The sequence below is a fragment of the Pogona vitticeps genome, chromosome 12 (assembly GCF_051106095.1).
Source record: "Pogona vitticeps strain Pit_001003342236 chromosome 12, PviZW2.1, whole genome shotgun sequence".
NCBI classification, from domain to species: domain Eukaryota; kingdom Metazoa; phylum Chordata; class Lepidosauria; order Squamata; family Agamidae; genus Pogona; species Pogona vitticeps.
In genome coordinates, this window is record NC_135794.1 from 7,471,084 (window position 1) to 7,484,627 (window position 13,544).

Genomic DNA, 13,544 nt, shown 5'->3' on the forward strand with positions numbered 1-13,544 from the left:
TCTCGATGGGAAGGTAAACAGCCTTCCGAATCTAAGTCATGCTGGCCACGTGACCACGGAAACTGTCTTCGGACAAACGCTGGCTCTACGGCTTGGAAACGGGGATGAGCACCGCCCCCTAGAGTCGGACACGACTGACTAAAAAAATGTCAAGGGGAACCTTTACCTAGAAAATATTACCAAGAGATGGATGAGAAAAATAACAGCTGGGTGTTCTAGGCCAAGGGTTCCCTCCAGCTGCTTTGAACTACAAACTCCAGAATCCTTGGCCATTAGGCATGCTGCCTTGGTCCTTCAAGTCTCTCAACAACTGGGGCCCTGAAGGAAAGAATCACATGGACACGTGCTCCAAGGCCCACTAATCTAACCAGATATGACTGAAACCGTCTACTAGGATTCTTATTTCTGTCAGGAGGCGTCCACCGGCTGAGACTGTACTTCTGGGTGAGGTAAAAGCTTCCCCTGATCACCTCTTTACTCCATTTCATGGCTACAAAGGAGAACTCTCTCTTTGCCACTCTTCTGATGAGAGACCACAAAACTCTTATTTAGACCTTTCTTGGGCCAAAGTCTGCCCAAGGCATTTTGCTGTCTGAGGTAAGGACAAAGTGCAGCTCACCCTTCGTCCAGCGCAAACCCTCCCATGACCCGAGGTGGGAGGAGGAGAGGCACCCACACTCCATTGTACCACCACCATGACCCCGCCACACAAACACGGCCACAATACAACCCTCACAGCGATGGGCACACAACAAATCAACGATGCAAGAAAGAGCAATAATAAATAAATAAACAGATCTTTTAAAAGATCCCTTTGGTGCCTATTTAACTTCCATGTACCTGTGGTTTCCCAAACTGTCCAATAACCTCCCTTTTCCGCATGGGCGCACCTGTTTTGGCTACATGAGGACCCGCATACAGAGAACTGAATTTACTATTTGCTTACAGGATTTTACATAGCACAATAATAACAGCCTGATGTTTTTCAGTCGTGCAATCAGCCATTAGTTCGGCACTGCCAGCTACAGGGGTGTAATTAACACAATCAGGGTTATGCAGATCCTTGGCTGGCACACGCTCAGCACATCAAACACAAAGAAATTAAATGCCCCGTCGCTTGGCATGTGAAGAGAAAGCCAAACAGAAAAGCAGGCATGCTGTGGCTTCTTAAAAGGACCCCCCCCCCCCGGCCCCTCTTCAGGGAGAGAACAGTCAGTTATTGACCTGGAACTCCATTAGTGCATCACAAACACAAGGTGGCGCTGTCACTGCTCTGCTGACCTCTTGTCCCACCTGAGGAGAAAGGCTCTTTCGGACTCATTTGGGCTAATCCAGCTCTGCTCAGGCTGTGCCCAGCTGCAACTGAATGTGCTAAAAGCTGAGCAGCTGTTTGCTGAGCATTTTGCAGTGTGGTGGCAAAAGCTTAGGTTCCTTGGGGCCAACCGCTCACCTTAAAAGCAGTGCATGCTGCAAACGTGTACAAGCATTTGTTTTATGCTTGTCTAACTTGACCCCAGTGCTTTGGAAACTCCCCCCTTTTTTTTTGACGACAACTTCTAGAATCCTTCAGTCAGCCTGAATATTCTGACTCAAGGATTCTGAAATCTTCAATCCCCCCAAAAGTAACTTTTTCAAACTCTGGACCTGAAAAACAACAGGGTTGGACAGAAAACAGGTTAAGCATTTTCATAAGGAAACTGCTGTGCTGCATCAGGGATTGGTGACTCCAATTTCAAGGGTGCTATGAATCTACCCCAGGTTTTTGTCTGTACCGTGCAGGAGCTTTCCAAGGTGCTGAACCTTCTCCTCAAGATTGGTTCAGCTGGTTGGAGAGCTTTTGTAAGGTGCCGACAAAAACCTGAACAGGATTCACAGTGTCACCAAAACTGGAGCCACTAAAGCAAATACATTCCCCGGGCCAAACCCCAGGGAAACATTCAACCCAGGAATCTCCCCAGTGCTAATGCTTGCCCTTGGCACATGACAAGTATCACAGAGATGGTGCAGAGTGCAATTAACTGAATAACCAGACTTATTACAAATTGGTCTCATCAGAATTCTAGCTACTGCATTTCACTCCCAGTTTTCCCCACCAGTCTTCCATTCTCACAGCGGACAACCAACCAGAATTCCCTGATCACAGAACAGACTCCTCACTCAGACATTTTCCCCTCACCTTTATCTCCGGGTTGACTTCTGCAACCTCCAGGGTCTTCCCAGACTTGCTACCTCCTTTCTCTTCTACACCCCTAAGCATTGGCCTTCATGCCTGAGTGCCAGAAATGGAACAGTGAAGCCATGGTGGTCATCTCTGAGGGACGGGGAGGGAATTCCATCAGCAGGTACCATCTCTTGAGCTCACCAACCCAACATCCGATGGTAGGAGCACATCAGAGCCCTTGCTCTTGATATAAGCATTGAGAAGGGGGTCTTTCCCCAGAGAAGTGAAACTCCCTCCATCTGAGGGTCAAGTCTGAGTTATTCCATCTGGTCTTTCCTTTTTTAAAAAAAAAAACTGGCATTTGTTTTAAATCTCTTTCTAAACAACAGCTGAAGTCCTGTTGCTTAGCCTCATCAGCTGCACTAAAAATAGGCCATTGATTTAGAGGGGATTTTCCTCCCTACGTCCCATTGATGGAAATGGTCCTACTTGAGTTGCAACCTTTTTTTAAAAAAAATTGTACCATAGTAAAGTGAAGCTAGAGTAGGCCCATTTGAATCAGTGGAACTTAAGGAGGAGTTGGCTCATCAAATCACCTCTCATTCAATGGGTCTACCTAAAGCAATTTACTATGCTAAGTAATGAGATTTCAGTCATTGTTTTCTGTGCATCCCTTTGAAGGAGACCATGCAGAAAGGCAATTCAAACACACTTTCTAATAAATAAGAGAAGGGTTTTATGGCTGGATAGCTCAGTGAGTTGGGTTGGGAGTTCAATTCCCTACTGGGCCTCCAAGAAGAAGAGCCAACCTGGGTGGCCTTGGGCCAGCTGCACAGTCCCAGGGCGCCCCCTAGAGGAAGGGAATGGAAAACCGCTTCTGAGTATTCTCTACTTGGAAAACCCTGGAGTCAAGAGTCAGAATGGACTTGATGGCGCGTGATTATTATTAACTCCTTAGGCAGCTATGGGTCAGTCCCTCTCTTTCAGAGTCTGGCCACCCATACAGGTTTGTCATGAGGACAAAGGAGGGAGGAGGAGAGGCTGTAAGACAGCAGGGCGATCATCAGTGCAACAAATAAAGAAATGAACCATCAAGAAAACAAACGCAGGTTTGGCTCCGGATCGACTGCACTGCTGCCCTTGAAACACCCTCATCACCCTCCTCTTTCTGCCCCTGCCATTTCTGTGGCACTGTACGCAATCCGGCATCAGAGAAGTGGAAGGCTTCTCTGATGACAAGGAGGAAAAAATGAGTAACCAACGAGGATGAACTGAGTCTGCCCCTTGCAGGGTTTTCCCCCATTGCTGCCAGCTGCGTCCCTCGCGTTTGCCCATCGGTGCCCCCAAGCCCCTCCATCACTTGGAATGCATTCATTCAAAAGAACAATCTGATTGGTCAGCCCACACCACCCTTCAAGGGATGGTTCGCTGCAGAAAGCAGAAGACGGTGTCTTTGTCCATCTTGCTGATGCTGCAAAGCCTCCAAGGGCAGCTGTGGTGCTGAGTCATCCCCCATGACGCCGCAGTGGACGAGCCTGGCTCCTTGATCATCCTAAATGTCTATGCCCGTGGCCCACAGGGTCTGGCCCAAACAGGAAACTCGGGAGCATCGGCTTCCAGCACAACACTGCCATTCATACAGGAATATCTTAACCCCTTCACCATCTATGCATGTGAGTTAAAGGGTCAAATGCTTCCTTATTTCATTCCTGCAGAGCGAGATGGAACTAAAAATAAACTTTTTCTTCCCTTCTGAAAGAGATACAAGAGTTTCTGTGCACGGGTCATGTCTCTGGACTTCTTTTTTTTTGCCCAAGCAACAGACAGAAACTTTTGCCCAAGAGCACATTTCACATAAACAAACAAAATCTTTTGTGCAAAATGCAACATTTTTGCAGGAAGTGCAACCGTGCAGTGAAAAAACAAATAAACCTTACAGCGGTTTGCGTTTTTTTTCCAACGAGGTACCTTGATGTGAAGAAACCCTCTTTTTCATAGAAGGGAGGAAAATTGCTGAACATTTGCTACATCTTTACTCTGAGTTGAAGCTTGCTGGAGAACACAGGGTGGCAACTTACACATCATCCAAAAAAAAAAGGAAAACAGATGAGAACACTAAATAAGCACTGCAAAAAACTGCATATGCTAATTTATAGGTACAGATACAAAAGTGGATTTGTTTTAAAAAAACTGATTGGATGATGCACTTCAATGTATAGATGTATATTTGTAAGGCAAAGAAAAGAGGGCACTTAAGACTAAAATTCATGGAAGTTAGGGCCAGTAGAAAAGATCATCAAGTATAAGGATGAGTCACTGGAGACCAAGACCAAGAATCTCCACACACTTGTATTCCCCACCATATAGGTGTGAAAGGTGGACAATAAGGAAAGCTTACAGGATAAAAAATGATTTGTTTGAAATGTGGTGCTGGAGGATTGGTTTAATGATACCCTGGACAGAAAGACAAAGAAATGGGTCCTAGAACAAATCAAGCCTGAGCTATTGGAGGCAAAATACAGTGGTGCCTCATTTAGCGACGTTAATTCGTTCCAGCGAAATCGCTGTAGAGTGAAAATGTCATAAAGCGAAAATAAACAACCCATTGAAACGCATTAAAACCCGGCCATTTTGAAAACCCGACGATCAGCTGTTTTGATCGTCGTAATGCAAAGAATCGGTTCCCAAAGCAGGGAACTGATCTTTACAAAGCGAAAAAAAACCCATTTAAAACATCATTTTATGATTGCAATTGCGATCGCAAAAACATCGTGAAGTGACTGTATGTTGAAACTGAGGTTGTCCTACTTCGGCCACATAATGAAGAAGGCAGGACTCTCTGGAAAAGGCAATCATGCTGGTAAAAGGGGAAAGCAGCAGGAAAAGAGGAAAACCAAATATAAGATGGACTGATTCCCTAAAGGAAACCACAGACCTGAGTTTACAGGAGCTGAGGAGGGCTGTTGAGGACAGGACATTTTGGAGATGGCTCATTCATACGGCCACCATAAGTCAGGGCAATTTGACAGCACATAATGACAAGGAAACCTTGTAAAAATGGCAATGTATTCAGTATCACAGGCAATGTCCTGTAGATCAACTGCTACAGAACACAAGATGAAGAAGGCAGCATTAAAACCTTGCCTGCAGGCTTTATGCAGGCATCTGTTTGGCTTCTGTTTGAACAGAATGCTAGACTACAGAGAACTTTGATCTGTTCCACTGGACCTCTTATGTTCATATGCCAGTGGGTATTACAGGAGATGTGAAGAACACTCACAACATTTCTTATTGTCAACAATTGAGCACTTCTTATTCTCATTACTCTTGTTGGAATGGCCTATTAAGAGAGTTCTCACTTACAGTGTAAAAATAAGACAAGTACTTCCCACCTACCCCTGCAATTTGCACAAAATGTCTTTGGACAAAACTAGCATCTTTTCCCTTTCTGAAGCAAAGCACAAACAGGTAGGAAGTTTAGAAGGGCGGCTGGATGGAGCAACACACACAAAGAAGCCATCCAATGGCTCTGAGGTTTTTTTTTTTCAAAGTCTGTGCGAGAAGGCAGCAGCAGTCCTAGTTTTGTGCAGTTGCGCAATCTGTGCAAAAGCAATTCTTGCAGACACAAGAACACTTGTCAAGACCTGAAATTAAAAAAAATCTCAGAACAAGGGAAATCATTTCATAGGATCCTGTTCTCACTTTTTCTCACTCGTAAGAGCAAGACAAGTGTTGATGTACATCCCTAGTTACGGTGGTGCCTCGCTTGACGATGTTAATTCGTTCTAGCGAAATCACTGTAGAGCAAAAACCTCGTCAAACGGCCATTTTGAAACCCGACAATCAGCTGTTTGCTGATCGTCGTAATGAGAAAATTGGTTCCCGAAGCAGGGAACCCGATCATTGCACCACAAAAAAACAACAATCCTCATTTAAACCATGATTTTGTGATCGCAAAAGCGATCGCAAAAACATCAATGTTAAGCGGATTCATCGTTAAACAGGGTAATCGTCCAGCGGGGCACGACTGTACTACTAATCATGATGGATGGATATTACATTCTGGGATCAGAGGCATATGTCCAGGAGTGCAAGTTGTTGGAGAAAGAAGCAGGAGAGCGCTGTCACACTAATTCCTGCTTGCCGAGTTCTCCTTGGCATCTGGTTGAACGCAGGTCTAGGTATGCCTTTGGTCTACTCAAGATGGCTTTCCTTATGTTTTTGACATCTGGGCAGCTTTCTCTCTGTTTGCAGAGGAAAGCAACATGAGCCGAATGACGCTGCCCTCGATGACAAAGATCCTATTGCTAACGAACTGCTGGAGGCTCCAGGGAGCGTAAATTGATTTGTTAGCTGACTCCCCGGAGAGCCTGCTCGGAATTCCTGCTGAGCTAGAAATTAATGTTAAAAAACGAAGCAGAAAAACAGCTGATTGACTGCAAGATGGAAGCCGGCACCTGGTCTCCCACATCCCAAAGGGAACTTCTAACCCATGTTCTCCAAGGATCTCCATCTGGTGAGCATCTTCAGTCAAGCATCGAGGGGTATCATCAGGAAGAGCCTCTGAGGCAGAAAACCCAAAGTTCTACTCAGCAGAGGGAGCAAGAAGGACACACACACCCCGAGGCAGCACGGCTGGCTCGAGGTCTGCAGATTGATGTTTTTGGACTCCATATAATCCAAAACCACTAATTTGTACACCTTATATACTTGTTATGTTTTTATGTTGTAAGCCGCCTAGAGTGGTCAAATTGACCAGATAGGTGGGGTATAAATTAAATAATTAAATACATAAATACATAAATAATAAATAAATATAATCGTTCCCTCCTGCCTCTGAACTCAAAGAAAGTCCCACTTCTTTGAGTGTTCCTTTTACCTCTCTTTAGTTTGTTGATGTCAGTTTGGTTGGTTATTATTTTGCTGTTGATCCGTTTACGACTGTAAGTAATGAAATGTTTTGATTCTTTCTACTACAATTGTCTCAGAGTGAGTTATTGAAAACTAAGTACCAGTTAATGAGCTGCCAAAATTAGTGGCTTGTCCACTAAACAGGCAGGGTATGCATTTAAACAAACAAATAAAATAATGAGAAAGGGGTGGACAATCTAGGGAACTCCTCTGTGAGCCTCTGTCATTCTATTGTGTAGCAAAGAGATTTTTGCTGAAAATTCAGAACTCTGCAGCTCCATATTGTCTACTTTGGCACCAACTCTCTTAAGTTCCAAGGCAGAACAAGATCTCTTTCCAGCACTTGCTCCCTGATCCTCTTAACTGGCCAAGGTAGAACCTACTGTGAGTCAAATGGTCTGGCCCTATCATTGCTGCCCAGAGTAGACCATTGGTATAGATGGGCGGGGTATAAATCTAATAAAATAAATATCATTGGGAAGCTGGGTTTCAATAGAAGCGTTTCTTCTGTTAGCCCAGAGAGAAGGGGAAAAAATCAGAGAAGAAACAGCCTTGCCCCAGATCAGTCCACAGTCTATAAATGCCTCACAGCCAGAGCTTGGAAAAGTTACTGTTTGGGACTACAGATCCCAGAATCTCCAGGCTAGCATGGCCACCACCCATGATGCCTGTGCCCTTCTGCAGCAATAGTCCAACATTTTTTAAATAGATGGTAATATTGCCAAACTCTGCTCACACCTCTCCCTTCCCTAAACAGACAAATACAGACCTGAGAATCCCAGACAAATTTCATAACCTAGTTTCTCCATTCTCGCTTCTGTCATAAAGGTCTCTCGTATTCCATTTCCACTCCTGCTTGTTCCTCTTTCTTTCTGATCAAAATGCAGCCCTCGAGGGCTGCTCCGTTTCTACTGCCGTCAGGCAATCCATTTCCCCTGCTTCAGCTGTCCTCATTGAGAAACACCACATTAGACCCAAGCTCTTGTGAAAGCGAAGAGGCCAAAGCCAAGACACTTGGCCATCACGCTTTCATGCCTGCTTCCCGGACGCTTCCACGAGGAAGCTCTACAAATATTTGCTTTCATTTTATAGTTCATTACAGGTTAGCTCTCATCTCTACATTGCTTTTTAAAGAAATTAGGCACTTCCATCGTACAGCGGGAAAGCCTGATGAATGGGGGCACTTATGGAGGAGCGTCTTGCTTGCAGCCCGGCCCTAGCGTGGGGCAGAATGAGGCAGCCACCTCAGGGGCACAAATGTTGGAGGAAGACAGGAAGCAGAACAGCCCCTTTTATCTGGCACCCCTTCCTCCCGGCGTTGGCCTAGTTAGCCCCTGCCCCAAAACGCTAAAAGACCATCCCTGAGCGAACGTTGCTCTCAACCTCCATGTAAATTTGCAAATATAATTACATTTTAAATGCACTTTTTACTTTAAAGGAACTTTTAAAAGCAATTTCTCTCATGCCACTTGCTTTTTCAAATGCAGTCCTTTGTTATTGCCATTACAAGGATTGAAAAAGTTCTTTGCTAGCTTACCGGTTGCGCTGCTTGTGACTTGGTTTTGCTGCAGTAGAAAAAAAAAATACTGCCAAAATGTCTTAACAGGCTCTTAAAAAGTAATGCGTGAAAATAACTGTTACAAGTTACTTATCGTAGCTTAACTTTTACACGTTACTCTTTGTTCTTTATTGTTACATTACTTGGGAAATGTAACTCCGCTAGAATACTCTTGTTACCCCAAGAAGTAACTAATTAGAAGTAATTGCAGTAGTTGCCAGTCATTATTCCCAAGCTCCAAGGATAAGCCCCAGTCTCTTTTATAAAAACAAAGTAAAAAAAAACCGAACAAACAAATCCAAAGGCTTCACATCATCACCTGGTGAGAGCATCATCCTTTGGAGGTTAGTCATAGGTTTGAAAGAAAGGTCGTTTGACCAAGGCAGTCCACAGTGGCTACCTGTGGTCTCCCTGTCACTCTGCCTAAAGTAACAGTCCATGCAGCATCAAGGGGCTGACATTGCGTAGAGGAAGATTTTGTAATTTTTTGCTGAAGAATAGCAATCTGCCCATAAAGGATTGCCAGACATTCTCAGTTGCAGGATCAGCATCTCTGTTGCATTTTTTTTATTGTTGTTGTTGTTGTTTAGTCGTTTAGTCGTGTCCTACTCTTCGTGACCCTTCATGGACCAGAGCACGCCAGGCCCTCCTGTCTTCCACTGCCTCCCGGAGGCAGGAAGCTAGAACCATTCTAGAACCATACTAGAATCCTAGAACCTTAAAGCCCACTAGACAGCACCAGCTACAAAATAAAAGGGAAACTGGGCCAGGGACAGAAAGAAGGCTCAAGCAAAAGGACCAATTACTGCTGCTCTTTATAAATGATAGACTGGATTGATCTGCACATTTAATTAATAATTATACGGTGTCAATCAATTCCAACTTACAGACGCCTTCCCTTGCCTTTCGTACTCAGAAGGATTTGGGATGATGGATCCTGCCCCAACAACATCAAGGAGGGAGGGCACCTAACCCCATCAGTCACACATACTTTAGATCAGTGGTCCTCAACCTTGGGCCTCCAGGTGTTCTTGGACTACAACTCCCAGAAGCCTTCATCATCACCTTTGTTCGCCAGGATTTCTGGGAGTTGAAGTCCAAGAACATCTGGAGGCCCAAGGTTGGGGACCACTGCTTTAGATCAATGGTTCCCAACTTTTGGTCACCCGGGTGTTCTTGGACGACAGCTCTGAGAAATCCTGGCCAGCGCGACTCAGAAGAAGGCTTCTGGAAGTTTTTGTCCAAGAACATCTGGGGACTCAAGGTTGGGAAATGCTGTTCTAGCGGATCTTGACCAATCGCTCTGGGGATTTGAACTCTCAGCGGCTAGCTCTGCAGTCAGGCACTCCAACCAACTGAGCTGTACTGGCAGGCAACAATCTGGATAAATCAGTGTACATTGACACTGGGGGTCCTAGAGATCAACCTTATTCTGGGTTGAGAAAACCATCACTGTTGCTGCTGCTGTTCTTATTCATTCATTCATTCATTCATTCATTCATTTAACTTATATGCCGCCCACACTACCTGAAGATCTCTGGGCGGCTGTTCTTGACCAGGAAACAACTTGAAGTCGGAGAAATCTTTGCTAAATGCCTATTAGCAACCCACCATTCTGTGATTCTGATCCGCTCCCCCTGGGGCTCCAGAGTTTAGACCAGCTTCCCCCTTCCAGATGTTTTGAACTACAATTCCCATTATCCATGACATCGGGCCAGGCTGGCCGGGACGATAGGCACTGTAGTCCGAAACTGGGCAGTAGCTCCGGGAAAGCCGCCGAAGAAGGGCACTGAAGAGCTTACGGGTCAGTTTCCCCTTGTCCGAAATAAGCAACTCTCCAATCCCTTGTGTTTGCAGAAACCAGGCTAGTGTTGCCAAGGGTGGCTCTCCCGCGAGCCCCTTTTTTTGCTCACCTCTTCCCACTGGTGGATGTAACGGATGAGCCTCGAAAGTCTCAGGAGCCGCAAGAGGCTGAGGATTTTGGTGAACCGGACGATCCGCAGGGCTCGTGCCGTCTTGTAAACCTCTGAATCGATCCGGGTTTCCACAATGAGGAAAATATAGTCTACCGGGATGGAGGAAATAAAATCCACCACAAACCAGCTCTTGAGGTATTTCATCTTAATCCTTTGCGGGTCGAGGATGATCTCCGTGTTGTCCTCCACCACGATCCCTGTGCGGAAATTGAGGACCAGGTCAATGAGGAAGAACGTGTCTGAAACCACGTTGAACACGATCCACGGGGTGGTGTTCTCGTCCTTAAAGAAGGTGATGCCCACGGGGATGATGATCAGGTTCCCAACCATCAGGAGCAGCATCGTCAGGTCCCAGTAAAACCTAGTCAAGAAAACGGGGGGGGGGGGGGAGAGAGAGAAGTAAAGCTAAGGAAGTAAACAGTGTTTTCTAGGAGGAGTGGGCTGGGTAGTGAGACTCGATTGTTTCAGGTCTTCCTCTACTTAGGGACTTTTCCTGAAAAATCCGTGGGACTTATTGAAACCTGTTGGTGCCTCTCTCTGTCATGTGTGTAGTGCCATCTTTGACTCTATCTATCTATCTATCTATCTATCTATCTATCTATCTATCTATCTATCTATCTATCTATCTATCTATCTATCTATCTATCTATCTATCTATCTATCTATCTATCTATCTATCTATCTATCTATCTATCTATCTATCTATCTATCTAATCTTCCGTCTGTATCTGCAGAGCTTGGAAGCAATGCATTAGAATTATAATACACTACCGTTTGGGGGTAATGACACTATTGTAACATGGTTAATTTTGGGGAAAGTTTGATGAGTAACATTTACTACTAAACACCCTTTATTTATTTAAATATTTAAAATAATGTTAACCTGGCTTTCTCTTTTAGGAGGACCCAAGGTGGCTGACATCATTAAAAGACAATCTTTAAAGCTAAAAAAAAAGTTAAGTACACAAATCCTAAAAAAGATCAAACATTTAGGTTTTCTAAAACGCCATGTTACAATTGAATGATGGAATTCCTCCACTGGAAGGGGAGCGGGACTAGATAGTGGTTCCCCAGATTTGGTGTCCCCAGATGTTCTTGTACTACAACTCCCAGAAATCCTGGCTAGCACAGCTAGTGGTGAAAAGGGTTCCGAGAGTTTTAGCCCAGGAACATCTGGGGACCCAAACTTGGGAGCTATTGGTCTAGATGAACCTTGGGATTTCCATGTAGTCCCCATGTTTTTGAATCTATTGCTTTTCAGGGGCTCTTTTAGAGGCTTTTTGACAATTATTGCAATTTTTAGAGTGCATTGTTTTTAATAGAATGAAAAATAATTAAAACAATGCATTAGGAACACATTATTAGTAGGTTACGCTTTCAGCAAGTAACATTAATGAGTTAATTTCGAAAATGCAATCAGCATCAAGCAACTCATTTCATATGCAAAACAACATGCCATTAAAACAATTCTGCTCTTGTTTTTCTATTAAGTGTCGCTATCTCAACGACAGACTAAGTACTTTATCTTTCAAGCATTCAACCAGTTGCTATAAAATGTTTTAAGAAGGAATATCGGAGCCCTTCAACATGTTCACTGTTCACTTTGTCATTAAATTCCCATCAGGCTCATGTCTATCCATCACTCCATACACCTTCCTGTTCCATGTTTAATCCAGCTTTCTCCTACACTCTCTAAAGTAAAGGTATAATAAATGAAAAGGAGGCTTACATGGAAATAGAAGGACTCTTGAAGAGGTTTTTTTTTTTCCCCAAAAGCAATTAACATTTAGTCCAAACTACATATAAAGTACTGAAACATTCCCTTTTCCCAAGAAGCCTGTTTATATTTTTGCAAACTTTCTTGCAACTTTGTCATATAAGGAAATGGTCCCCAACCTTGGGTCACCCAGGTGTTCTTGGACTTCAACTCCCAGAAATCCTGGCCAGCAGAGGTGGTGGTGAAGGCTTCTGGGAGTTGTAGTCCAAGAACATCTGGAGGCCCAAGGTTGGGGACCACTGATATAAGGCAGTGGTTCCCAACCTTGGGTCACCCAGGTGTTCTTAGACTACAATTCCCAGAAGCCTTCACCACCAGCTGTGCTGGCCAGGGTTTCTAGGAGTTGCAGTCCAAGACATCTGAGTTACCTTAGGTTGGGAACTACCAATCTACGGTAAGATTTAGGGACACAGACACTGCAGTAATACTGTTGGGAGTAAACAAAAGTGTGCAACATTACCACTAGCATGTCACAAAGTGTTTCCCCGAAAATAAGACAGGGTCTCATATTATATTTTTGCTCAAAAAACAAAACGAAACACATTAGGGCTTATTTTCAGGGGATTTTTTTTTTCCATGTACAGTACAACACTCTACATATATTCAAATACAGTCATCTCATCTTCTTCTGGTTGCTGCATAAGGGTGGGAGGCGAGGTTTCACTTAACCGGGGCTTATTTTTGGGGTAGGGCTTCTATTACGAACATCCTGAAAAATCCTACTAGGGCTTATTTTCCGGTTAGGTCTTATTTTCGGGAAAACAGGGTAGGGACTCGGGGCTTGGGATTTGGACCTTGGTACCAAAGGTTTGGACCGGAGGCTCAGAGCCAAAGATATGCCAACATCCCTGCCATAAAGTCCTTGATAGACCATCTAGGGCAGCTGTCCTTAGTAGGAGACAGTACCTCACACTTTCAGAAGGATACGGGCAATCAAGGGAAAGTGAATCCTTATTACTCTTATTTCAGGAGACGTTCAGCCTTACTCTCCGTCTTTGGCTTCTGCCTCCTCTGTGACATCGTAAGGACCCCCATCATAGGTCTTAGGTTTTTGGCCCTGAAATCTTGTTCAGTTCTGCTGACCTGCCAACTGTATGCCGCAGAACCAATAAAGGCAGCACACCCGAAGACAGGCAGGCCAGAGGTAAGTAGACTGGTGGG

The 13,544-nt window shown here is 44.5% G+C and overlaps 1 protein-coding gene across 1 annotated transcript in view; it reads right to left on the minus strand.

Annotated features, from left to right (window-relative positions):
* Window positions 1–13,544, minus strand: part of HCN4 (hyperpolarization activated cyclic nucleotide gated potassium channel 4) — a 115,080-nt gene that overhangs the window by 52,776 nt on the left and 48,760 nt on the right. The window contains exon 2 of the mRNA XM_072981658.2: window positions 10,544–10,967. Coding sequence (XP_072837759.2) covers window positions 10,544–10,967 — 424 coding nt within the window. The remainder of the gene's footprint in view (window positions 1–10,543; window positions 10,968–13,544) is intronic.